Genomic DNA, 28000 nt, shown 5'->3' on the forward strand with positions numbered 1-28000 from the left:
AAATATGTTTTCAATAACAAAGATGAAATGACATTTTCAGACAGTAAAGTTGAGAGCTCTTGCCCATTAAAAGAATTTTAAATTATGTTTTTCAAACAAGAAGAGTAATCCCCGGCTGAAGGCCTGAGATGTAAACTGAAATAAAGAGCAAATAAAATGGTAAACAGATGGGTAAGTGATGTCATTTAATATTAAAATGTTTAATTATGTGTTTTAATATAAATTATGGATTAAATGCTCACATATAAACCCTCATAATAATAACAATGATGACATAATACTTAAAGATTGAACTAAAATTCATAATTATAGTAAACATGTCAGGAGAGAAGTGAATTGAATTAAAGGGTTCCCAAACCCTTGTATTGTCTAGGAGAAGAGTTAAGGAGGTGATTAAATTTTGCCTTTTCAAAGTTAAGTGCAAAAAAATGTCAATTAGGAAAAGAGAAGATATTGAAAATACAAGTTGATGTTGATAGGTGCCACAGAGTCCATTCTGCTCAATGAAATACTGCCCAGTCTTCAAAATTGTTCTTATGCTTTAGCCTAAGGTTGCAGCCACTCTGTCAATCAATCCATCTCCTTGAGGGCCATTCTCTCCTTTCAGCAAGCAAAGTTTTGTTATCTGCATATCGCAGGTGGTTAATAAGCTTTCCTTTAATTTTGACACCATATTCTTCTTCCTATAACCCAGTTTCTCCAATTGTTTTCTCAGTGTACAAAATGAATAAGTATGTTGAGAGGATCCAACCTTACTGCACCCCATTCCTGATTTTAAGCCATGCAATGTTGCCTTGTTCTGTTCACACAACTGCCTCTTGATCCATGCTCATTTGCTCCACACAAATCTTCCAGAATTCCCATTGTTAGCAAGGATTTCAATAGTTTGTTATGATCCACATCGTCGAATGCCTTTACATGGTCAATGAAACACGAGAGAACATCTCTCAGGTGTTCTTTGCTTTCAGCCAGGATCCAGCTGACATCAGCAATGACATCCTTTATTCCACCTCCTCCTCTGAATTGTACTGCTGCAACTGTTGTTGGATGATCTTCAGCAAAATTTTACTTGACTATGACAACAATGATATTGTTCTATAATTTGAGCATTATGGCGGGTCATCTTTCTTTGGAATTGGTACAAATATCCATCTCTTCCAATCAGTTGGCCAAGTAGTTGTCTTCCAAATGTCCTGACATAAATGAGTAAGTACTTCCAGGGCTTCATCAGCTTGTTGAATCATTTCATTTGGTATTCCAACAATTCCTGGAACCTTGTTTTTGGCCAGTATTTTCAGTGCTGTTTGAACTTCTTCCTTCAGCACTACTGGTTTTTGCTCATATGCTGCCTCCTGAAATAGTGGAAGGTCGACTAGGTGGGTTTTTTTGGTACAGTGACTTTGTATATTCTTTCTATATTATCTTGATGCTTCCTGTATCATTCAATATTTTGTCAATAGACTTTTTTCAGTAATGCAACTCGAGACTTTAATTTTTTTCTTGAATTTTTTTCAATTTAAGATATGCCGAGGGTGTTCTGTACTTCATCCTGCATCTCCCTTGGATAAAACTATAACATATGGACATACTGCAGGGAATATATAAAGACTCTGAAAGGTAAACAGAAATAGGTGGATCAACAAAGGTCACCAGATCATAAGCAGCACCAAACAAGCAGTAAGTTTATAGTAAGTATGTATCCCCCTGGCCTGCACTCAGTGCAGCTCCAAACCCAGAAATTGACAATCTGTACATACAGAGTTTCAAGAGAAGTCGCCTAATTTTGGCTTGCATTACTGCAAAGGAATCTTAATTGTTGGAGGGAGTGTGGACATCCCTTCTCATTTCTCTCTTTTCTCACATCTCATCCGCTACGCACTTCCACAGTAATGATGACCTGCAATCCCCAAAACCTTGAGAGGAGAAACCTGCTCTCCTCTCAGTGAAACTTGCTCTCCTCTCAGTGAAACTTGCTCTCCTCTCAGTGAAGTTTCAGTTTCCAAGAAGTTGGGTCAGCTTGGATTGCTTTCTTCTCTCTGTGTTGTCCTGCCTTTTAAGCCAAGACAAGAGTCCAAATGGAAATGTGTGACAGAACAGGCTAATTAGATCCCCAAGGCTTTGGATAGAGAATCAAAAAGAAGGACGGCTGGGCACAGAGAAGTACAAGGGAGCGCAGAGAGGGAGAGACTCTGGAAGGCCACCCATATCGTTTTTGTTTTTATGCTCTCCTGTTCCAGCTCCATGGATCTGACCCTAATTCACATAAGAACTCTGAGCCCAGTCGTAGACTGGCCATTGTGTGGTATATCCCTGGGAAAATAGCAAAGAAACCCCAAACTAAACGAACATTGGAGACACAACACATGAAAGGCAGATTGGAACTTTCTGCTTGAACCTAACCAGGGAAATTGCCTAAAAAGTAAAGATGTCAACATTCTCTATAAGATTTAAATAAGAGGGTCTCATAATTAGAATGTCTAGGATACATTGACCGATCCTCAATTCCTTCTTCTATTCAGATGGCTGTTATGTAATTCAAGAAGGTCTCATTTTTAGAAACCTCATTTTTTAGTTCTATAATGTTGATATCGTTCTCTTTCACAGATTCCAATTCTTGGTGAATTTCTCTAATTGTACCACTCATTTTGCTCATATTTTCCTTTATAGTCATAGTTGTTTTATTTGTCTGCTAACTCCAATATTTGGATCATTCATGAGTCTATGCCTATTATGATTTTTCTTATAGCCATCATATTTTCCTGAATATTCATATGTGTAGTAATTTTCACATTGAACCTTTACAAAGCAACATAAAGGCTCCCCCTGATATCTTCTAGCAGAGAAAATGCTGCCCTTTTTATTGGTCAAATAGAGCAAGGGGACTGGTCACCTCAGTACTATCTGGGACTGAGTTGTCTGTGTGCTTAGTTTCAGGCCTAGTAAAGTTTGTCCCTGTTCTGTGGTCTCCCAGGCTTTTGATCATCCCCAATGTTTTATTAAGATCCTGATTCATCTCTTTCTTCTCTGCCCTGAAATATTACGGTGAGTCCATTATTCTCTTCATACTTTTTTAGCTTAGCCCTCTAAGTGCCAAACTCTGATAACATTTTTAACAAGGAAAAGATATTTTAAGTTAATATACTTTCTTGCAAAGAACTACTAAATGCTGTCTGCCGAGGTAAACTCTTTTCCTTGCTTATTTTTATTTCGCAAAGAGAGCTGCTGCTGCTGTTGTTAGTTGCATCGAATCCGTTGTGACCCATAGTGAGCCCGTGCACAACACAACGGAAATCTGCCTGGTCCTCACAATTGTTCCTCTGCTGGAGTCTATTGTTGCAGCCTCGGTGTCAATCCATCTCTGTGAGGGCTTTCCTCTCCATGGCTCTTCTACATTACCAAGCATGCGTCCTTCCCCAGGGACTGGTCTCTTCTGACGACATGTCCAAAGTATGTGAGACAAAGTCTTGCTATTCTTGCCTCTAAGAAGCATTCTGGCTGTACTTCTTCCAAGACAGATTGGTTTGTCCTTAGAGCAAGCCGTGATACTTTCAAAACTCTTCTCCAGTTCCACAATTCAAAAGCATCGATTCCTCTTTGGTCTAACTTTCACATGCATATGAGGCCACTGAAAGTACCAGGGCTTGGGTCAGGCACAGCTTAGTTCTGAAAGTTACTTGCTTTTCAATACTCTAAAGAAGTCCAAGTCCCCCAAGTAGTGTGGTTAAATTCAGGATTCACACCAGATCACTCTAGTTTCAAAGTTTAAATAAGTCTTTTTGATAACTCAGTCAGTGCACTAAAAACTGTACTTCTTTTTGTGTGAAAAATATATGATGACTATAGAATTAAATAGACTCTTTGCCTTTTATTCTAGAGAGTCACAGATTGGTGGATGTTAAGGTCTTTCTTTCTTCCCACTGTTGTCAAATCATGATTTCACCTCTCATTGGCATCATTATATTATGCCACCCGATTGTCCACAGGAGATTGTACATGCATATAGTTAATTGTGCATCCATAAAGATATATGTGCTGTTGCATCATGAGTCTGTGTGGGCTCATGTCACCATTGTTTTTCAGGATAAAATGAAAAAACATGTCACCATTGTTTTGCAGGATAAAATGAAAAACATGTGACCATTGTTTCCAGGATAAAATGAAAAACATGTCACCATTGTTTTTCAGGATAAAATCCAAAGTCTTTGTCAGAACACTGCTAATCGACTTTGCTTTTGGAGGGTTTCCATTTGTGTTCTGAGCAGTGGCTTGAAGTCTCACTTCCTGTTGAATGGGGGGTCACTATAACTGATGAAATAAGTCTGCTGGCATAGAGGGGTTCACGTGGAGCTGCTAACCAAAGAGATCAGCAGCTCGAACTACCAGCTGTTCCTCGGGATAAAGACGAGGCTGTCTATGCCCCCCATGAAGATAGACAGTCTTAGAAATGCACAGGAGCAATTTTATCATGTCCTAAAAGGTTGCCATGAGTCAGAATTGAATCAGTGGCAGTAAGTTTGGGACTCTAAGTGGTTAACAGGAGGTTTAGGGACCTGAGAGTCTTGAACATCCAACTTCTGCAGGGAGAAGTTCAGGCAGGAGGGATAAGGAGACCCAGTTACTTACTGTAGTTTTATAAATACTCTGTGTTAACCTTATATGTACAGATATTTCCTAGGCACCTTTCTTCAAAGAAGGTAAAGAAAAGGACAAATTCTCTGTTATACGAATTAGCAATATTTCTTAGTTCCTCCAAGTTTTTTTCCCCTTCATTCACAAGATGGAGACGAGAGAGGATTATATCAATGGTGAATGATGTCCCTGGCATACAATAAGAGTTCGATAAATCGTAATTACAACAATGATCATTTTAAGTGATAAGTGGTCCATTACAGCCAGGGGGCTCATATGCGCCAACGCCCTGCTCGCGCTCAGCTCAGTTCTTTCTTAACAGAGGTATTTCAGCTCTTCCTTCCCTCGCAGTTTCCTGCTGCTAATCATTTGACCCAACTGAAGAAGCCTCACCATGCTGTGACCCCCTTCTGCTCATGCATGTGGAGTCTGCTTTCTTCACCTTTCCCCACTGTACAGACGTGCCCCCATTCATTCCCCCAACTCTGCTCTCTGTGGTGGAATCTCTGAAAATATGACACAGAATCTCTTCCTCCTATTAGAACTGCAGAGTCGCTATGAGTCGGCGTCGACTTTATGGCAGTGAGCTGTTTGTTGTAGAAGAACTAAAATTAGAACATTAAATATTGGGCATTGTGATTAATACTGACACTGAAGATTCTGTTAGAGATATAAATATTTTACCATTAAAACCTGTGCTAATGCTTTACTTGTGGAGATGTCTGTGTCTAGGAAAGCGTGTGGGCACGAATACTGTGAGTAATTTGAATTTAGATAAAAAGAGCTTCTAGAATTATGGCAAACTAGCCAGGGGGCATATCAGGAAGGTGCTTGATCCTTTTGCCTAGAAACCTGTAAATTATCTTCTTAAACACAAAGAAAAACATGTCTAGATTGTTCATGTGGTCACATGTTTTATTTATCAGTTTTACCACACTATAAATGGCTCTCCTGTTCAGTAACTTCCTGTAGCTTAAAATAATTTAAGTAGTCTGTATGAGTCATTACGAGTAAACAAATATTCTTATTGAAAAGCTAGGTATTTAGAGCTGGCTAATTTTAATTTTAACTTTAACTTTTTTCCCCCACTGAGAATTTTCTCAGGAACTTAACTGTATCTGTTAGGAAGTGCACGAAAGAGTGGTACTGTGTGCTTAATGACTGGGTGCATTGAAACACTTTGGGAAAGAAACCAAATAGAAGTTTAAGGTCATGCATCTTAATATGCCTTTGAAAAAAATAAAGATCTTCTGGATAATTGGAAAGCTCATTATAAGAGATAATTAAGCTTCAAATATTTGTTATTAAAAAGTCTGCCATGAAATTTAGGTTCATATATTCTACTGCATTGAGAAGGTGTTAACCCTTCATTCTCAAGGTTTTAAATCCTCTTTCTATGAACAATAAAGTAGAAGAATGAAGTCAATGCAAACTCAGTAAAATCTGAGAAGGGTCGGGCCCTCTGGTTTCCAAGTCATTCACGTCTAGTTGTGCGCACTGCTTGAGGGCCTTCATTACAATGTAATGCTCAAAGCATGGTACCAGAGGTTTGTTTTAAAAAAAGACTTTGTGTTAAGTTAAACTAGCAGGCATTTTAGATTTTATACTCACTTAGGCAGTTGCATAATTTATACTTGCTTCTGAAATGAAAATTTATATTCATAAATACACCTTAGCTTTCCATCAAAATTTTTAAAAATCAGGTTCTATTCGGAAGTTGTTTCAGTTTGATGGGTTAGGAGCAATATTGCAGGATGCTAACTACTGGTCTGTGGAAACACTAAGTCCCTTTTCTAGACTAACCTGCCTCTCAGCCCCATCGCCAACCCCCTCCCTCTCAACCCTGCACACCTGCACTCTAGTGACACGGGCTAAGGCCATTTATGTGCCTTTGTTTATCCCTCCTTCTCTGCCTCTCGTACCTCTAGCCGTCAAGGTCCAGCCATGTCCTCCTAGTCAGAATGGGTCCCCCCGCTCCCCATGTTACCCAGGCCATTTGCCCTTGTCGCACTTTACCCAGATTGTCCCAGGGAGAGACAGTGCCTTATTCACTTTAGGATTTCTCTAAAAGCCAGGGTGGGGCCTATAAAGAATAGTCAATATTGATGGACTGAATTTAATTTTCTCATCTCCATAACCCTAATGGGTTAGTGGTCTATGCCACAAGGTCAACAATTGAAACGCACCAGCCACTCGGAAGGAGAAAGATGAGGCTGGCTGCTTCTGTGCGATTTGTAGTCTCTGAAACCCTAAAGAAAACGCTACTCTGTTCTCCTTAACATCCCAGTGGATCTGAATTGACCTCCACCGGAGTGAGTTTGGAAGCCTCTTCTATTTTCCCATTATGTAAAAAGTCACTGAAGTAATCATAGTTACAGGTCTTGTGGGATTGGTTTAAAATATGGACTTTTCATTTCCCTGTCTGTGGAGACAACTAATAGTAAGTCTTCCCACATAGCTAATATCCCAACCTATCAATGTTGTTTTCTCCAAGAAACAATTTTGTGCCTCATTGGTTTACTGAAAACACAATAACATTGTGTAAGTCAGACTCTCAGCTTGAATGCCAATAAAGCGTAATGAAGGGAAAAGTTACATAACAGGTCCAAGTCATTACAATAAATGCATTTCAAAGCTCACTTTACTGGTGAATTATTTCATGAACTGAGAAGCCTTGGAGGGCCTAGATTGAAATGCCATTGTGGCTCCATTTGCCTGTGTTTCTTTCTTTTGATCAAGTGCCAATCCAGGTTGTGTTTTGTTTTGCTATCACCATTAAGGTCCCTAATGAAAACAAAACAAAACAAAAAATGTCAGAGTCAAGAGATCTGATGTCTGACTTAGGGATTTGAATTGTAGAAAGCATTCCAGGCAGTTATGGTACGAACCGTCACAGGACTGGACTTGAAGCAACACAGACACTGTGAGGAAACGGAGCAAGAAAAGCAGTGGAATTGGAGATGTCGTATGCCAGACTATTGACTAAGATGCCAGGCTATTGACTAAGCACGTGTTACAGAAGCCAAACCTTGGGCTGGCTGTTGGGGGAGACACGGATGTGCAAGACAGGATGCATGGATCTGAGCATTATAGGAAGCGTGCACCTAGACCACAATGTGTATACAAGAATTCTAGGAAATTGGGTCGAATTATTTGGTCAGGCATTCTGGCATTCATTAGTTACCAGAGCAGACTGCCAGATGTGTTCTGATCCCATTTAAAGATCGTTCTAGGCTTACATATACATGTCTGGATCTGATGCCAAACAGGGAAAGAAATACACCCTCATAATGGTCAGAGAAGTTAATTAGACAAGATAGTCCTAGCGTCGATAAGATTTGCAATTAGAGATTCAGCTGACGTGGCATAGAGGTGGGATGAGTGCTTTGCCATGCTTTTGCTGTAAAGCAAAATCAAACTCATCTGTCTTGACCCGTGGAGACCCCTATGTTACAGTGTAAAGTTTCTCTCCGGGCTTTTCTTGGCTGTCGTCTTTATGTAAGCCGATTGCTAGGTCTTCCTCCCCTGGCTCCTTTGGATGAGTTTGAGCCACCAAGATTTAGGTGAGTAGTCACGGGTCAATCATCTGTGCCAGTCAGGAACCAGAGTAATTTGCTATAAGTGTGCATGAGATATATGTACAGTTGAGCATAACAGAGATTTAAACCTTGGTTACTTAGAACTATCAACATGGGGCTCAGAAGTAAGTGTTTTACGAATGATCACATATCCCTGCAGGTTACTTATTTTCTCTTCATAATGCTCCGTCCATAGTAGACCCTGGGATCTATGTCAACCTTAGATGTATGAATGAATTTTGAACTCACCACGGAAGAGAAGCACACTAATGAGACCTGCTCTGCTTTGGTTCTACACGTGTGTGTGTAGGAGAGAGTCATGCTACCCCACTAGAGAATTAGCCACAGGCATGTTTGGTGTGTTCCTGTTATGGTAAAGAAGCAATCTCCAAAAAGCCAACCCCGTTTTAAAGAAAATACCTCTGAGGCATGCCTTTATCAACCTAATGCGTGGAAACATGTCTACCAGTGGTATACTCTGGAAACAGGCCATGCCATTAACCCTAAATCCTGACTTTAAACAGTGCATGGGAAACGGAAATAGAATGCTAATAGAATTTCTCCACAGACTTTTTGAAGGCCCCTGTTATTTGGTATCTTCAATTCCCATCCTTGTAAATCACTAAGAATGGAATATACATTGTTAAACATAAAAAATTGAAGCAGAGATTTTGATTCTTTAAAAAAGATAGCAGTTGTCTATAAAACCACCCCCTCTTTTTACAAGCCCTTGGGTAAATATAAAAATAATCATGCATTATACTTATATAAATAATTGTGTTTGTAGAAAGCATTTTATTTAGCTGTAAGTATGCCAAGGGCTTATGATAACAATTTTCTTCAGCGTTTATTCCACAAATACTGTGAAGCAGCTTTTGGAGGAACGGCACTATGCACGGCACCTGAGGGACCCTAAAGACATAGAGAAAGCGCTGAGCATCTGTTGGGAATCTATTGAAAAGGTTGCTGTGCTCTGCTGCTAGCCGGGGAAGGCTGAGGTTCGAGTCTACCAGGAAGCACCTTCTGAAACCTCACGCATTGCAAGCCCCACAGAACACAACTCTGGTCTCAGATTGCCATTAGTCAGAATGAATTTGACAGCAGCTGGTGTTTTGCTACATGCCAGCCATTTTGTTTCCTGGTTATAACTGATACATTCACTGCCATCGAGTCAATCCTGACTCGTAGTGACCCTATAGGACAGGGTTGAACTGCCCCTGTGGGTTTCCAAGCCAAGACTGTAATGCTTTATGGGAGGAGAAAACCTTGTCTTTCTCTCGAGTAGCAGCTAATAATAAGTAGAAAAGTTCCTAAAATATTATTTGTGAACAGATAAGTAGTAAATGTGAATTCCTTCTTAACCTTTTATGTGGTTATCTCATCATTTAATTTTTGCAATAATTTATGAGATACATATTATTCCTTCTTTGTTTACTGGATGAGAAAATTGAGGGTCCAAGAAATTAAATTGACCAAAGTGGTCCAGCTAGTCAGTGGTGACTCAGAGATATGAACTAGGGTTTGTCTGTTTCCAAAATTACATGTGCTTTTTCTGTGACACAAGGGGAGCCCAAGCATAGTAATTATATGTATTTCTAAGGCTGGTTTAGCAATGCAAGTCACTATCACAATAGCCCTTGAGGACGACTCTCCTCGTCCCTCCACCAACCACCCCTGTCGGGTATAATCTGTACCCAAGCCTAGAAGAGAATAAAAGATGTCTCCACGAGACAACTCGGCTGGCAGAAGGGCATGAGCAGCCCAAGTACTCTTCTGGTCAAGGGCGCACGGATGGTCTGCCCTTGAGGCCATACCAGAAGCGCAGCTGCTCTCCCCAGACTGGTTCTGTGCGTAGGAATCCTCTGAGCTGGGAGGTTTTCTTTGCGGACAGATGTTTCCTTTCCTTCCACCGCCCGTAGCAGGGGGTGAGCAGGTCTTCGTCTTTGCCAAATGCATTTCTTCTATTATTTTCTTATCTGCCCCCAAAGGTGTATAATCTGCATCCGAAATCCATTTGGATATGAATCACAAAGATAATTTTCCATTTGTCTAGTCTCGAATAAAGAAAAATTGGGCTCAGAGGTTCTGCTGTCATGGAAATTAAAATTTTGGAGGCATCTCATTGAAATGCTAAGCATGTGCTGGCCCGACCCTGGGGTTCTTTCATCAAAAGATCTTTCTTAGAGTGTTGGTACTGACTTATTAATAAAGAGCATGCCTTTATTTGATTATCTAATTAAGATTCACCTTAATTTAAACTCATTAAATTTGCTAACGAGTGACACTTTCAAGTGTACTTGATGGTGGAATTACATCCAGGTGAGTCAGACACTAGGTTAATGGTTGGAAACAAAGATGCGGTGCCCTGTAAAGTCGGCTCCACTCCTCTGGTGGAGGCTAGGGACTGTCTGCCAACCCCTAAACATGTTTAAAGGGTTAGTTTTGGAGACTAAGGCCTGAATGTTATAACAAAATACATTTGTTAACAGGACAACGGAAATCGAGAGCTACTACCCATTTGTATGCATTATTTTGAAGGAGTTTTTCTAATGAACTTGTATGTTCACTAAAATCACAAATTTTAGTTTGTTCATTTAGGATTTGGGATGCTGGATATCCCCCAACCTGACTTCCCAGGACTTTCATTTAACCTGTTTGTTTCCACTTAACTAATTGCCTTGCAAGGGAGCCTATTAACCTCTCTACCAAGAGGTCCTGCTCCCCAAACCGAACCAGATTCACTCCCATTGAGTCAGTGGTGACACACAGTGACCCGCTGTGGTGGGTTTCTAAGGCCTCATCTGTGTAAGTGGTTTGAAACTGCCGACCATTCACATTGCAGCCCAACCCGTCACCAGGCTCTGCAGAGACAAATAAGCCAGTCTTCTTGCTCTTCCAAGGTAAACGATGTCAGGCTCACCTGCTTGAAGGACCCAGCTGCACACGTTGAGCGAAGAATCCTCAGAGGACCACAGCGCCTTGCTGAAAGAGGCCCCGAAAACAGCGTGGGGTACAGTAATGGAGGCGAGCATGCCCCCTACTTGGAAACACTGCAACTCAGTCTTGACACTGTCATGCATAAAAATATATACCCAGAAGGGTTCGAGAGCGAGCAGCTCAGAACTTGACTTTCTATCTCACGCCCTGGATTCTTATGGCGACAAGCAATAAGCAAGGCTCCATCAGCAGAGAGGGGGAGAAAAAGGATATTTTCTCAAAGGCCTCTTCTACCTGGCCTAAACTACAACCATGGTGGAAAGAAGCTGCTCCCACCACCCTTCATGTACTTATTCAACATTTACAGCCACTATGAAATAGAAACAGATGTGTAAAAAATGACCTATGCCTTGCATGCACTTCTGGTACATGTACTTGGACAGAGAGGGAAAGCACAGGAGAGTTGAATGGCTCATTCTTCCAGCCCAAATGCATCACGTAAGGCACGGTGGTGGATCCTGGGGATACGGTAGTGAAACACGTCTGAGCCAGATAGGAAACCAGGCAACGACTGCAATACAACCCCAGGATGAGTAAAGTGGCTTTGAGTAGCAGTGGAAAAATACCGTAAGGCTGTGTGGAATTAATTCCCAGTAAATGCGGCAGAGCAGGCTAAGTGACGTGAGGTAAGTTTGTAGTTTGGGTTTTGATGTGGCTGTAAGAAAACCCCAGTGAACAGCTCAGCTGGGCCCTGACTCTGCTAGGATGTGTAAGAGAGGTGGGTTCGCCTGAAGCCTACACTCCCAAACCTTTTGGGTTGGTCATACAGATCAAGCATCAGCCCTAGATGGAATTCGGATATTGATGAAACGCATGTCTTTATGTACCAGAGTGTCTCTTCTTCCTAGGCATCCATCTCAGCCTCGGGATTATACTTCGGATCAGGGAATTAGACTCTGATCATGAAGATCCTTTCTTACGGGATTGAGAAGGAAAGAACTAAAAAAGCTCACTTCCACACTTGTGTTTCTTAGGAGTTTCCTAGACAATTACTTTTCTCCTTGAGGGTTGTACTTAAAATCACAATCATGTAAATATTCTACTACTTGTTCTAGCACCTGGCTTCACAATCCAATTGTATTCCTCTCAAGATAGCTGCCATCACATCCTCTGTTCTTTCTATTTGTATCCTTGGCCCCTTTCACCCCATAAACTTTGTGAGGGCGGAAAACATGGCTCACCCTTACCTCTGGGTTACTCAGCCCATTGCCTTGCTGGTAAAAAGGAGTCAATATCTGTTGAATGAATATATCACTCAGAAATGCACTGGGCTCTTCAGTTTGGGTGTTCATTTGACTCTAATCCTGAAATTGACTTCCCCAAAGGTCGGAGGTGCCTTGTTAATCATTAAAGATGCCTGCAACTTCAGAAGAAGAGAGCTAGCGAAATCATTCCTCAGGATCCACAGGGAGGCAGATGTCGGCGGGAGCTGGGCTCACCTGCTCCTCCTGTGAAGGAAGGAGTGTTGGCTATTGTAGATTATTTGACCTGTAGTGGAATCAATCGCATATACAAGCAAAAGCTGAGCAAACAACTATGAGCAAAAATGGCACTAACTTTTCCTATGGAGTACAGAATAGATATCATGATTACTTAAAATTTATGTAAGTTGGGCAGAAAAAGCCAAAGGACCTGTGATATAAAGCATGACTCGGAAGGGGTAATATCCCAAATAGAGTCACAATTCTTGGCCTCCTCATTTCTGTGTCTCATTCTCTACAGGTGGGATTGGCTGTGAAGGTCGAGATCGGGGTCAGGTTCGGAAATGCCTCGATGCCGTGGAGATCTACAATCCTGATGGGGATTTTTGGAGAGAAGGCCCTCCCATGCTAAGTCCTCTCCTCTCCCTCCGAACCAATTCTACCAGTGCAGGAGCAGTGGATGGGAAACTGTATGTCTGCGGGGGATTCCATGGGGCAGGTACCGAGCCAAGTTAAATGTTTGGAACCATTGGTGTTGATTTTTATATTGGATCAATAATTTTTTTATTGCTTTCGTAAAATCCACTTGTTGGGTTTTTTTGTTTTTAAAGGATTTTTATTGACATATAATTTGTATACCATACAATTTAATGGTTTGAATATATTAAAAGAATTGTCCATTCATCAGCACATTCAGTTTCAGAACATTTTCTTCATTTTTGCACTCATTTTATTAGCTCCTCATTCCCCCCGCCCCAACATTACCCTAAACATTTATTAATCTATCAATTACTCTCTAGATTCATCATCATGAATTTTATACCAAGGGACCCTGGTGATGTAGTGGTTATGTATTGGACTGCTACCCACAAGGTCAGTAGTTCAAATTCACTAGCTCCTCTGTGGGAGAAAGATGAGGCTTTCCACATCTGTAAAAGTTGCCATCTCAGAAAGTCACAGGAGAATTCTGCCTTGTCTTTTTAAGATTATTATAAGTAGGAATTAATTTGATAGCAGTGAAGGTTTTTTTACTGTTTTAGCATTTCATATAAAGAAATCATACAAAATAAAAAGCCAACAACAACAACAAAATAAAACAGAAAACTCTGAATCTAAAAGAAAATGGAACTTAATAAACACTGTAGCAAATTTTAAATGAAGCAAAGGAAGAATAAATGATAAGTCATTAAATTGTAACCTAAATATGTCTGCATTGATTTCCTTTTGGATGCACTCTGTGTAGAGCAAGGCTATTGACACCCTTGGTGGATGGCCCAAGGGAATTCAATGGAGGCATAGTCCCTCTGGGGACTCTGAAAATGGATTTTGGCTTGTACTGTCATCCATGGCCTTTTGCAAACAAAGTGCTTAGATTTAAGTTTAACACAATTCCTTCTCTGATCTTGGAATTCCTATTTACAACCCTTGGATCCATAGTCTGCTGTGCTTTTTCCACGCAGGCTTAGCGGAAGCCTAGCTTAGATGACTGCTTGTTTAAAGACAAGCTTTGAAGACCCCAGATGGTACTCTTTCCGATAACCAGGAGCCTCTGCTTTCTTCAGCGTACTTTTCTGTAGCTTCCAGATATTCACGAGGGTCAGGACGGAGCAAGGCCAGCTCTGATGAGTAATCTTGAGAGCAGGGTGTGCAGTGACCAAAAATGGAGCCCTGGAGCAACTCACCAAACCTTTCTGAGCTTTTGTTTTCACCGCTATCAAATGTAGCTGCTACTGCTCCATGTCGATGTGTGAATTAAATACGACTTGACTTACCATCCATCTGGCACATAGCACTCGATGGATATTAGTGGACTTTGGACAGAAAAGAGAGCTCGAGCTGCACAGTGGTAAGAGCATTCAACTGCTAATCTCAAGGTTGGCAGTTCAAACCCGCCAGCCTCTCTGTGGTGAAAGGCATGGAGGGCTGTTTCCATCAAGTTCCCAGTGCTGGAGCCCTCGGGAGCAGTCCTGCTCTGTCCTCCAGGCTCGGCCTGAGTCAGAAGGACTTGACAGTAGTAGGTTTGGTAGTGACTTAGAGAAAACAAATGATACGGAGAACCTTTGTGCCTGATTATTGAGCTAAAGAAGGACAGATTGTAAAACGTGAAGAATTGGTAGTGTAGTCGTTGTAGTGACCAGAATCATTGGGTTTTATTTCTGTCTTTATGAACAAGAAAGTTTGCCCCTCAGAAAATTCTCTTATTCTTACACCTACTACTGCCAATAAAATAAATTTCTTGAAAGCATTTCTAAAATAATACCCACCCAATTCATACATTCATTAGGACAAAGTAGAACTGCCTGTTTGGGTTTCTGAGAGACTTTAACTATTTCTAGGAGTGGACAGCCTCACCTTTCTCCTGTGGAGCAGCAGGTGGGTTTGAACTGCTGACCTTATGGTTAGCACCTCAGTGTGCAACGCTCTACACCACCAGGGCACGAGTCAGAATCAACTCAAATGCAATGTGTTTGGTTTTTATTCTAATGCAGACATTATACTGAGTGTGGTTTCCAGATATTTAAATGTACCGCCGCTGCATTCTGCAGTATGAATTCAGACATTTTAATGTAACCAATCTTAAAATATGCATAAATCTAGTACGCTACGGGGCTCCAAAATTTGATTAATTACATCAGGACATGAATCAAAATCCAATGATATTAAAACGACTGAATGCTAAATTCTTATCTAATGGGAGCTCTATGCCAATACATAACCAAGAAAACAGTGTCTCAAGAAGACCTGATTTTTGGAAAGGACCAAACAAATAGAGTAAAATAAAACTGGTTCTGCAGTAAAGCAGCCTCCCTTTTATAAGCCCATATGTCTATGTCAATTAACTTTCATTACAAACTATACAAGACTGAGAACACATATGAACCAAATACAATCGATAGTACTTATTTGGTTAGTGTATGTATGAGTTAAAATAATATATAGCAAAACATTTGCCATTTCAACCCTTTTTATGTGTGTAATTTGGGGGTCTCTTTGGTTCTAAATGCAAGCAAATTTTCTGTGAGAATTAAAAATATATTTTTCTCAATATTATGGGAAATTTAATATGGACTGGGAGAGTAGAAAATGAAATTGTTAGCTTTTTTTTAGAGGTAGTAATAGCACTGTGGGTTTATATAGAAAAAAAGGAAACAAATTTAAGTTCCTAACAGTTAGAGACTATATAGAACTATTTAGGGGCGAAAATTATATGGTATCTGAAATTTGCAGTAATGCATTCTAGTAAATATTGTTTTTAATGGAGGCAGGAATGAAAATCTATTTTACAAGGTTGGTCAAATGTTGATACCGGTAATTGTTAAAGATGGATGGTGAGTACTTAGAGCTTTATTTTACAATTGGAGTATGCTTAAGAAATGTTCACATTAAAAAGCTTCAAATAACCTTAAAAATGTGTTCTTCAGGGACTTTCCAAAGATTGTTTTAAAGAATCTATTGTAATATAATTTACATCAAACATCACATGCCATGATTATATGAAGGTAGTGACGTCTCTTAGTAGCAAGCACTACAGTAAAACGCCAAGCTCACTGCATAGAGTCTATCGGTGGACCGGGGAGAACTGCCACTGTGGGTGTCCAAGACTATAGCTGCTGATGGGAGTAGTGAGTGCTATGGAGTGACGGCTGGATTCGAGCGGTAACCATTCTACCACCGGGACTCCCTTTAGGAGCCCTGATAATTCAGGTGGGAGAGCCACTCTTCTGCCAGGGCTCTCCTGTAGCTGCCCTCTCTCTGTCCTCTGCTCTTTGGCCTCCTCTTCACCATAAAAGAAGGGCAGGAGAGATAGGAGCTGCTTCAGGATCTCCAAAGATAGGGGTGGTAAGTCCTATCTGAAGATCTATAGGACTTTCTGTTTCATCATCTATCTTAATTATAACTAACTTGGAATTATAATAAGGTACAGGATTGATAGCCTCCATTTATTGTGAACATGTCCGAACTCACACCGTGAACCAACTTCCCTTCTCAGTACTATTGTGACTGATACTGCTTTCAGAAGGAAAGGAATTTGTTCTATGGGCTCCTGAAGGCCATTTTTAACCATCTGATTCTAAAATAATAGGCTACCTGAGATTAGCTTAATGAATTATCATTAGAGGTTTAGGCAAAATAGAACAATCATGTAGTAGTGTGTGCATTATGAACTAGAGATCTCACCAGCAGACCTGCAAACCAACACTGAGTTTTCTCTCTCCTTGGGGACACAGATCTGCTTGCCTCATTTCTTTCCCCGGAAAACCAATCAAGAAATTAATCTTTTAAATCATTTAGATAATTCAAGAAAAATGTATTCAAATGTACTATGTACCAACATTTGTGATGTCTCATCTTAAAATATTTAGCATTGGATGCTAAAGATAAATGCATAAACATGTATTAAATATAGTAATTTATTTCTGGTTAAAAATAGGAGAATGGACATTTCTGATTTCCTTCCAAATTCCACTAAAGTGACCACAGGCAGAACAAAGCAAAGGGGAAAGAAATAGCAGCAACAAACTGAGACACAAATGCACAACAAAGTTCAGTTCCACACTGGCAACAGGGAATGAAAAGGGGGAAAAAGCAAACACCTAATCTGTACCAAAGAATAGCCAATAGGCTCAGGAACTGGCATAAAAACAGGTCACTCTATAAAGTGGCATGAAGATGATCCTGGAGGCATGAAGACTGGTGGGAGGCAGACCGCTCCATCACCTGCCCTGATCTTAATAGTCAGCCGAAGACCCTCCCTCCCTCTGCAGAGCCTGGAGTTGAGGACAGGAGTCCAGTGACAACCAGGCTAGACAGAAAGGGTCCATGGAGGTCTCCGCAAGGAATACTGAAATCTTCACCTTCCGTCTTTCCCTCACTCCCAGAATTCTGACAGCCACACTCTCCAGGCAGGAGAAGGGAAAAGGCCGACACAGACAGATCCTGCTCTAGAGGATCTCACAGAAATATCTTGTCATCACGTATTGGGCTTCCCTGGAATATAATTCTTAATGATAAACGAACAGCCAACGATCACCACACACTTGAGAAAAGCGTGTATGATAAGGTTTTGTGTCAACGTAGCTGGGCCAGTGTTCTTGGTGGTTAGGCAGTTAACTCCTAGTAACTCCCCATAACCTGACCCAGTACGGTGCCATCACAGCCAGAAAGCTGTAAACCTCCATGACAAGACAAGAAAGGTGTAGTGAAACATCCGTACTCAGGTCAAAACTCTGTGGCCTGGTTCCAATGTAAGTGGACAATGCAGGAAAAAATATTTGCTTTGTTCATCAGGCTCATTACCTCCAAGTCTTTGGACTTGAGCCAATGGCCTGCCATCTTCCTTACTGATCCTGGGAGTTGTCAATCACTGACCATCTGACTTGCCAACCTTGTATTCATTGCTTGTGCAGCCATAGACTTGCTGACCTTAGACTCATCCTTCTCTGCAGCCACCAATGATCCTCCCCTCCTCCCTAGCCAGCTACACGAGTCAGGGCAACACTCAGCCTAACATCTGACCGTGGACTTGGAACTTGCTTCTACAATTGCATGTGTCATTTTCTTGATATGGACATATATATGTTACTGGTTTTGCATCTCCAGAGAACCTAGCCTACGACAGCATGCATATGAAAAACCGATATCCAAACAAACAACAAACAAAACTAGCTGGAGGAAACAAGGACTATGGAAGGAAATGAAATATTCTCCAAGAGATAAAAGAATATATTAGTGGAACAGGAAAAGGATATTTAAAAGAATGTGGAAATTATATACACATTAGAAAATTTGAAGGGTAAAATGAAGAAACTTTAAAAGCAACTGGATGGGGAATAGATAGAAATTAAGCCTAAAAAGTCCAACGTTTGAATAATAGAATTTCCAATAAAAGAAAACAGAGAAATGGATGGGAATAAATCATCCACAAAATAAATGACAACTTTAGTCACCAGATTAAAAGATGCTAAGTAACCAGCATAATGACAATAAGCCCAAACTGAAGCCCCTCATTCTGACATTACAGAAGACCAGAGAGAACACGATCTTCAAAGCTTCTAGAGAGAAAAATTTTTCAGTCAGAGGAAAAAGAGGGAGAATGAGATCAGACTTCTGAACAACTGCAACATCGAAAACTAAAAGAAAGTGAAGTAAATGCCTTCGAAGGTTCCATGGGAAACTTTATCCCACTTAGACTTCCGTGTCTTCAAAATTACTGTGGGGACAATTTTCCGGACATTCAATGTCTCAAATATATATTTACCTGTGCACTTTTATCAAGATATGCTTCACCCTAAAATAAAGACCTAAACCAAAAATGACAGACAGGGGATCCAGAAAACCAGAGTCAACAGAATAGAGAGAAAAGAGAGTGCTTGGGAGATGTTAGAGGGCTATTCAAGTCTGACAGGTGCACAGCAGGCTTGAAGAGCAGTCATTACCAAATGGAATTGGTCAGGCGGTTCTGGGATAGATGTCTTCTAGATGAGAAAACTGGCCAAATATTAATTTTCAGATGGAAGATTTAGATAGGTAGATACTTGGCGAAGAGCAACGAAAACTAGCAAACAAAAGCCTTTACCTCTAGAGAAAATAATGAAGCTGTGTGGGAAAGGAGAAGCAGACTTTAGAGCTCATGTGTGACTAGTCATAGTCTGTAAAGAATAAAAGTGGAAGTAACCAAGGCAGTTGCTGGTGGTTGTTGGCGAGCTGACTCTGCCTCATGGCTAGCCCGTGTGGGTGGAGTGTGAGAACTGCTCCACAGGGTTTCAAGGCTTTGTGCCTTCAAAGAAGTAGCTCATCATCCCTGCGTTCCAAGGCGACTTTGAGTTGGTCAGTACTGCCAACCTTTCAACTAGTCCATGACCACTTAACCATTTGTACGACCTAGGGACTAACCAGGACTATGCCTGAAGTATATTGGAGAGATGGTATCTTAGTTACTTAATGCTGTGATAACAAAAATATCCTATGTTGGCAGCTTTAAAGAACAGGAATTTATTGTCGCAGAGTTTGGGAGGATAGAAGTTCAAATTAGGATAGTGACTCTCTGCGAGGGTGATTCTTTGTTGGTAGCTTCAGAAGTTGTGTGGCATTCCTTTATATATTTTAAAATCCGTCTTCAGACAATATTTAACTGTGTGTCTTGTCTGCTCTTTTTATAAGATACATACCACTTCAAACTGTTTATACTTAGAACCCACCTTGTTCTAGACCTCATTAACACAAGGATAAGGTCATATTCTCATGCACAGGAATTAGAATTTCACTGTGTTTTTAGGATAGACACAATACAATCCATAATAGATGGGCAATGAGAATATATGCAGATAATGGTGTGGATGTGAAAGATCGCTAAACCCACATTTTCCAGGAAGTCAAAATCTGCTGTCTTCAACTCAGGAAGGGGCAGTAATATAAGTGTTGCTTATAGATAGAATAGGTCTAGACTGAGAAGCCACAGGTGAGGAGACTTGGTAAATAGTTGTGTGGCATGGTGCAATAGCTTTAAAGTAATAACTCTTATACATATAATTAATAAAGCAAAAATTAAATAGAAAAATATAAGTATACTACACATAATAGAGGAATAACAAAGACATATGCAGTAAATTCTAAACCAGCAGTTCTCACCCTGTGAGTCACGACCCCTTTGGGGTCTTAGGAACCAAGACACCGGTCCTCTACCTGTCTGTCTACAGGTGGGTGTGCCCACATACAGATATACCCACATACGAGTACCCAATGGGAAGACTGTTACCCATGCGACACCATGCTTCAAGACAACATTTCATTTATTTGTCATTAGAAATAAATATTGCACAAGATATAATTACATATTGTTTCTGTGATTAATCACTATGCTTTATGTTTAATTTGTAACAATGAAAATACATCCTGCATCTCAGATATTTACATTATGATTCATAACCATAGCAAAATGACAGTTATGAAGTAGCGACGAAAATAATTTTATGATGGGGGGGGGTCACCACCACATGAGGGACTGTATGAAAGGGTTGTGGCCTGAGGAAGGCTGCGAGCCACTGTTCTAAACACATGACCACCACGTGTCTGTCACTTGGGCACACCGTGGTGGCTTGTGAGCTGCTGCGATGCTGGAAGCTTCGTCACTGGAGTTTTTAAAGGCAGCAGGGTCCCGCGAGTGAATGGGTTCTAGTGGAGCTCCCAGACTAAGAACACACTGTGAAGAAGGAGTAGGCTGTCCACATCAGAGGAATTAGCCCCGGAAAACCTTATGGATGGCACCAGAACATTGCCAGAGATTGCGCCAGAAGATGGGCCCTTCAGAGCAGATGGCACCCAAAATATTGAGCAGGAGTTGCTTTCTCAAAGTCGAGTCAACCGTGGGGATGGGGATGGAGCGAAACCTGATGAAGGACTAAAGCCTTAGGACCTTCATTTGCTGACAGGGTCTGACTCCAAATGAGAAGAAATAACTGTAAGCATCTCCTTGGAATTTGGAATAATTGGAACTTGGAATGTACAAAGTATGAATTTAGGAAATTGGAAGTTAAGTATGCAATAGAACAGTTGTTAGTGAGCTGAAATAAACTGGCATTGGCCATTTCGAATCAGGAAATCATGATTTACTGTAACAGAAATCACAGATTCCAGACAAATGGCGTTGCTTTCATGTTCAAAGAGTAAATTTCAAGATCTATCTTGAAGTTCTGTCTGTGATAGGATGTCTATCTGAATACAAGGAAACCCAGTCAATACAACTATTATTCAAATTTATGCACCAGCCACTAAAGATAAGAAAGAAGTTGAAGAATTTTACCAACACCTTCAGTGTGAAATTGGTCAAACTTGCAGTCAAGATGCACTGATAATTTTTGGTGTTTGGAACACAAAAGTTGGAAACAAAGAGGTAGGAGCAGTAGTTGGAAAAAATGGCCTTGGCGGTGGAAGCTGGAGATAGAATGATAGAATCTTGCGAAATCAATGACTTCTTCATAGCAAATATACACAGAAACCGAGTAGACTATGTCTGTGGGAAAAGACAATGGAGAAGCTCAATATCAGCAGCTAAATTGAGGCCAGGGTCAACTGCAGAACACACCACCCATTGCTTGTTTGCAAGTTCAGGTTCAAGCTGAAGAAAATTAAAACAAATTCACTACAACCTGGATTATTTTCCACCTGAAAGTGCTGTGGACTGTCAAAAGAACAAACATATCTGTCTTGGTAGAAGTACAGGCAGAATGTTCCTTAGAAGCAAGGATGGAAAGACTACATCTCATGTACATTGGACATGTTACCAGGAGAAAATAGAGAGGGAGTCAAAAAGAGGAAGACCCTGCACAAGATGGACTGACACAGTGGTGGCAACAATGAGCTAGAACATAAAAACCATTGTGGGGATGGTGCCAGACTAGGTGGTGGTTGGTTGTGTTGCACATCGGGTCACTATGAGTCAGCACTAACCTGACAGCACTAACCAACAGCCAACAACAAGTAGATTAATCCCTTGGAAGACAAATTTCCATGTGTCTCATCGTTCCACATGTCTTGTAATCGGAGAAACCGACTGCCTTTGCTCTCTAGACGATCTTGTAAAAACTGCTTCAAAATGCAAAAGCCCTAGAACAGTCAAAAGTTAAAGTAGAACAAAGTTGTAAGACCAACATTTCCCAATTTCAAAACTAATCACAAACTACAGTAATCAAGGCTGTGTGGCACTGGCCCACATCTAAGCATATAGGGCAAGGAAATGGACCTGAGTGTCTAAAAGCAACCCCTCATGTTTCCGGCCAACTGATTTTTTACAAAGGTGACATGGAAAATGGTGCAGAAAATTTTGGAAAACAGTTAGGCAGTTCCTCAGAACAGCAATTGTGAAGCTGCCACGTGACTCAGCAATTCCACTCTTAGGTATATTATTGTTGTTGTTAGTGGCCATCAGGTCGATTATAATTCACGGTGACCCCACATGTGCAGAATAGAATTGCTTCATCAGGTTTCCATAGCTATGAATTTTAGGAAGCAAATCACCAGGCCTATCTTATGAATCCTTGCCTCTGGGGGTGTTCTAACCACCAGTCTCCCCGATCACACACACCACCTGCCTACACAAGAACTTTCACATAACCGTTCATAGCAGCAATATCCACAATCATCCCCAAAGTAAAAAAATCTATATGTTCATCAGGGGATGAGTGAGTAAACAATGTGGTATACTCCTCCATAAAAAGGATTAGGGGGCTGATGCGTGCTACAGCAGAGGTGAACCCTGAAAACATAATGCTAAGTGAAATAAGCCAGTTGCAAAAGACCACATATCACATGTCATTTATACTAAATGTCCGAAACAGTCAAATGAATAGACAGAGAGAGTAGTTAGTGGTTGCCAAGGCTGGAGGGTGCTTGAGGAGTGACTGCTAGTAGATATGTTATTTTGAGGATGACATTTTTCTGAAATTAGTGGTGATGGTTGTGTACTTCTATAAATAGATGTGTTAGTCTGTGGGTAGACTAGAGAAATCCACAGACACTCAGATGTGTATAAGAAAGAGGTTTATATACAAGAGCAATTGATTATTGAGAAAACATCCCAGCCCAGTCCAGATCAAGTCCGTAAGTCCAATATTAGCCCTTATGTCTGATGTCAATCTATAAAGTCCTCTTCAGGCTCACGAAACACATGCATTGACACCAAATGCAAGATCACAGGGCAATGGGTGGGAAGTCTTGTGGATCCAGTGGTGTTGTGAGCATCTCAGCGCTGGCAGGGGTTTCCACATGGTTCCTTCAGCTCTGAAACTGACTGCCTCAGGGTAGCTTCATGTAGCTTCTCCTCAGAAATGTCTCTCAGGGAGTGAGCCTTGTCAGCAGAGAGTCTCCAAGGGAGCGAGCAGAAAGAGGGAGTGCCTCCTGCCTCCAAGGAGGAAATCCAGGAGTTCCCAGAATTCTCAGGAGAAGGCCACGCCCACACAGAGGCCTCATTGGCTATCACCTCATTGACAGGCTAGACTCCACACTTTCACTGATAATCCTCTCAAATTGACAAACGATTATATATTACCACAATATACTTTTAAAAGTACTGAATTAAATATCCTTTTAAAGGGTGGATTTTTATGGTGTATAAATTATTTCGCAATGAAACTGTTATTAAACAAGGGAGTCGGGGAGTCAAAACTCTTTCCCTCTTTGCTCTCCTAAAGTAAGTAGCTTTGTGGTTGACATTATGCTGAATTGAAAATTATGTTGAATTCCTTTTGAGAGAGTGAGCCTTCTAGGGCCAGAAAGTTGGATTTCCTGAGGCAGAGAGAGAAGATAGTGGCGACAAGTGAGACCTAGTGGGAGGATTCGATTCTCTGTTCAGAAGAGCTTCAAGGAGAGAAAAAACATTGCACTATAAAGAGAAAAAAATCACCGTGACCTTGTAAGTGAAGATTTTTAAAGGTTTGACTCCTTGATGGAATGAGTCGGTGGGCCTAGGTTGTCAGGACCATAGTCTCAGGGAGTACCACAATCTACCGGCGGAGCATTGTTCACAAAGACAACATTCTACATTTTCACTTGGCTGAGGAGCCATCTAAGGTGGAACCATTGCTTTCTCCCCATCCAGAGGAAAGAAGAGTGGGGAAATCAGAAGGCATATGGATGAATGGACTCGGCAGACATCATTCTCTACCACCTTGAGGCCAGAAGAACTCAATAGTGGCCAATGGCCAACGGTCACGTTAGAAGATCCGGGATTGAATGGGTGGAAGCCATGGAGCACAACTCAAAATCATAAAAGAAACAAGCCTTACTGGTTAGATAGAGACTGGTCCTTAGTTACTCTTTTAGGTCTGGAACGGAACTCACCCCACTGCTGTACTAACCAACCAGAAAAGATCCAAAGGACAGCCCTTACTTGCCTAAGGACAATGTTCACAGGGGTGGGAAAGCAGGAGGAATGGGAAGAGGAAACTCAGGGAGGAAGTGGGGTAAGCAGCGGTGCATCCAGGGGATGGCCATGGATGAGTTAAACCTATTAAATATATCCTCTGTTATAAAGGCATTTAACTTGAAATGAAATGTGGAAAGATAACAGGAAAATATATGGAAATGAAATCCCAGCTCTCTAATAATCCATGTGTCGAAAAGGAAGTATCTCAAGGGCAATTAGAATTTATTTTCAGCTGACAATCAAATTAGAGTACATAAAATTTGTGGGGTGCACCTAAACCAATGCTTGGAGGCAATGTATAGCATGAGACACGAGTGGACATTTTAAAGGAAGGAAGTGTCAGCAGTCTGAGCTTCTACTTTCAAAATCTAAAGGTGGGTGGGGGAAGAACCCAGAGAAATAGAAGGTGGGTACACTTCTGATGGTGGGGAAACCCGGTGGGGCAACCTTCCATTGGGAAAAATGCTTCTCATTACTTATGTAGACCCCCCCCCCAGAGGAGATTGATGTTGTGTTCCTAATTGGGCACTTTTGATCTAGATTCTGTCCAGCCCTTAGTGACCGGGAACACGTGCAGTAGACAACCAGGATTTCAGATTCTGGTGTGTTCGAGGTGAATGGCAGCCTCCGTAGCCCACTCCAGAAGCTTCCTATTTGGACACCCTACTAAGTGAATTGGACTTTACCTTAACCTCATCGATAGCAGATTAAGGAACTGAAAGGCCCCCTGGCACTTAAGGCTGAAATGCCCGAGTGGGAGGAGAAGCAGTAACGGCTATCCCAAGGCTGTGGATTTGGAAGTCGTTGGACTCTGGCTTGGGTTGCTTGCTTTGAGGGTCCCCAATGAATGGTGGGTTGGGACTACCATCCATTTGCAATTTTCGGGCTCTTTTTGCCTTTTTTTTTTTGACCTGTCTTAGTCTACTAGGTATGGTTCTCCATTATTCATTTGAATAATGAATGAGAATTATTCAAAGATTTCCCCTATCTCCAACCCTGACTGTTAGCATAATGTCCAGTCACTTGAGTATTTGATTTTTACAGATCCACAATCTATGTACTTTGTTCTATAAAGCTTGTCCTATCCATGCATACATTTCTTTTCTCAACAGTATTTGAAATTCTATTACATTGAGTAACTGCCAACGGTATTTGAAATCCTGTTACATTGACTAACTGAATGATACAGTCAGTGGAATTATCATATGCCCCGTGGGGATGAGTAAAATATTCTCCAATTAAATGATAATGATGTCTCTTAAGTGGACCCGGGACATATATAAACCCTGGGTGTGTGAAGGGTTTTGAGCTCTCCCTTAATTGCAGCCCCAATCTCTGAACAGTTTGTTCTTGTGGTGTAGCTCTACACAATGCTTGCTTCATGAAGAGATCAGAGAAGACATGGGTGTTACAGTAAAAAGTGAAGAAATCAGATGGTGCCTGGCTAATCTAGGAATATTCATTGTATGATTTATTATTTACTCATATACTTATTAGTTCACTAAATAGGAAAAATATTTGCCAATTCCTTAAAAAGTTAAACATATAATTATCATAACAGATGCCAGATGCCATCAAGTTGCCTCTGAGTCATGGCAATTCTGTGTGCATCAGAGAAGAACCAAGCGCCTACGGTTTTCAGTGGTTAATTTATTTTTCGATAGTGAAGCAACTAGCAGACTTTTCTTCTGAAGTGCCACAAGGGACACTGAGCTGTCAAACCTTTGTACCAGGAGCGGAGCATGTTAACTTAGGCACCACCTAGAAATTGAAAATGGAAGTGATAGTGATAGTGATAGTGATAGTGATAGTGATTGCACAACACAGTGAATGTAATTACAGTTACTGAATCAGAGAGTTGAAAATAGATGTTCTGTTATGTAGATTCTACAAAATTAATAAAGGAGAAAGAAAGCGATGATCCATTTGGATATCAAGACACAAAGACCGTACCACAAAACAAGACACGCCTGGGGTCCGCCAGACCGACGGTGCACTGAAGGGCTTTGCATTCAGAGGGAGCCTGGCCCTGCTAACATCTTCATTTCCCACTTCCAGCTTGAAAATAAACCCCTGCTGTTTGTGGTTGTTTGTTATAGTAGCCCTAGGACACGAATGTAGATCTACCAGCACTGACCTCACAGGGCAAGCGAAGGTCTAAAAGGGCAAAACAGTGTTTACCAGGTACCCGATCCTCAGCATCTGAATCTGAATAAAATCTTTTGAAAATATCTTAAAGGATGGCTCACCTTACTGGAAATTCACCACTAGGAGTTTGTCATTGAGTTTGGTCAGCATACTCTAGCTGCCTTCATAGATTGAATTTTGTCTCTGAAAAGTGTGTGTTCTCTTGGGTGGGCCGTGGTTCTCAGTATTTTGGCAGAAAGTATGTAGGGAGGAAATTTGGCAATTATGCGATGAGGTGATCACCCCTAGGATGTGATATGGTCAGCGAATCAGCTGTGAGGGGGTTTAGGATGGGGAGGGACCTGGTTACCATCGAGAAAGTCCAGAAGCTGAGTGTGCACTTCAGATCACGAGCGCCTGTGTTGAGAACTCCCTAGACCCAGGGGGTGATCGAACCCAACATGCATAGAGATATCCAAGGGAACCCGAACCCAAATGTTTAAAAGAGACAAAGAACTTCCTTCAAAATTGTGAGTCAGCAGAAGCAACACTTGCCAACAGAGACAGAGCTGTCTGCTAAAGTTTAACGTCTACCTTTCTAAACTAGGAGAGAACGCGTCTATTCGTTAAAGCCGTCCATTTGTGGTCCCTTGCTATAGCACCGCTAGAGAACAGGGACAATTTCTGTGAATGAAAATGGGTGAGTGGATGAATGAATAAGGTGGAAAAGGACATAACGGAGGAGAAGCAGAAACGAATTTCTTTGTATCATGTCACTAACGCACTTGATTCAGTTCTGTACAGTTGTTCTCATTCCAGAGGCAGAGCATTTTGAAGTTAATGAAAGTTAAATTTCTGAACTTTCATTCTGGTAGCTTTACATGGTTAAAAAGGGCGTAAACCGCAGCCTGGGAAGTTCTATACAAGAAAGAAAGCTTATACAAGATCCTGCCTACAATATAGACTGACGCTTAAAATAGCCATGCCCTCAGGGAAAATGAGGCAGAAGTGGCAGTATTCGTATGCTCTTACAGGCCAGCCCTCACCCGAATAGCCCAGGAATACTTAGAGACAAGCGATCTACACAGATCATGCGCACGGTTACCTGAGAGCCCAAATGAAAACTCCCCTCTGAATATTCCTTAGTCCCAGGCATTTTTACTCAAAATAATTTTCAGATGTAATGACCAACCAGGCACACAAGGAAATAAGGTAAAGTGAATAACAGGCAACAGAAACCTGAAATAAACAAACAAATAGACTCGCAAAGACTATTGGATGATCAGACAGATTATGATCATTATGATTCCTAAATAAAAGGTCAACGT

At 41.1% G+C, this 28000-nt stretch overlaps 1 protein-coding gene across 1 annotated transcript in view; it reads left to right on the forward strand.

The window, feature by feature from the left end:
• KBTBD12 (kelch repeat and BTB domain containing 12) overlaps positions 1-28000 on the forward strand; it is a 69933-nt gene that overhangs the window by 30730 nt on the left and 11203 nt on the right. The window contains exon 5 of the mRNA XM_075550272.1: positions 12927-13124. Coding sequence (XP_075406387.1) covers positions 12927-13124 — 198 coding nt within the window. The remainder of the gene's footprint in view (positions 1-12926; positions 13125-28000) is intronic.

The sequence above is a fragment of the Tenrec ecaudatus genome, chromosome 5, assembly GCF_050624435.1.
Source record: "Tenrec ecaudatus isolate mTenEca1 chromosome 5, mTenEca1.hap1, whole genome shotgun sequence".
In the NCBI taxonomy this organism is placed as follows: Eukaryota; Metazoa; Chordata; class Mammalia; order Afrosoricida; family Tenrecidae; genus Tenrec; species Tenrec ecaudatus.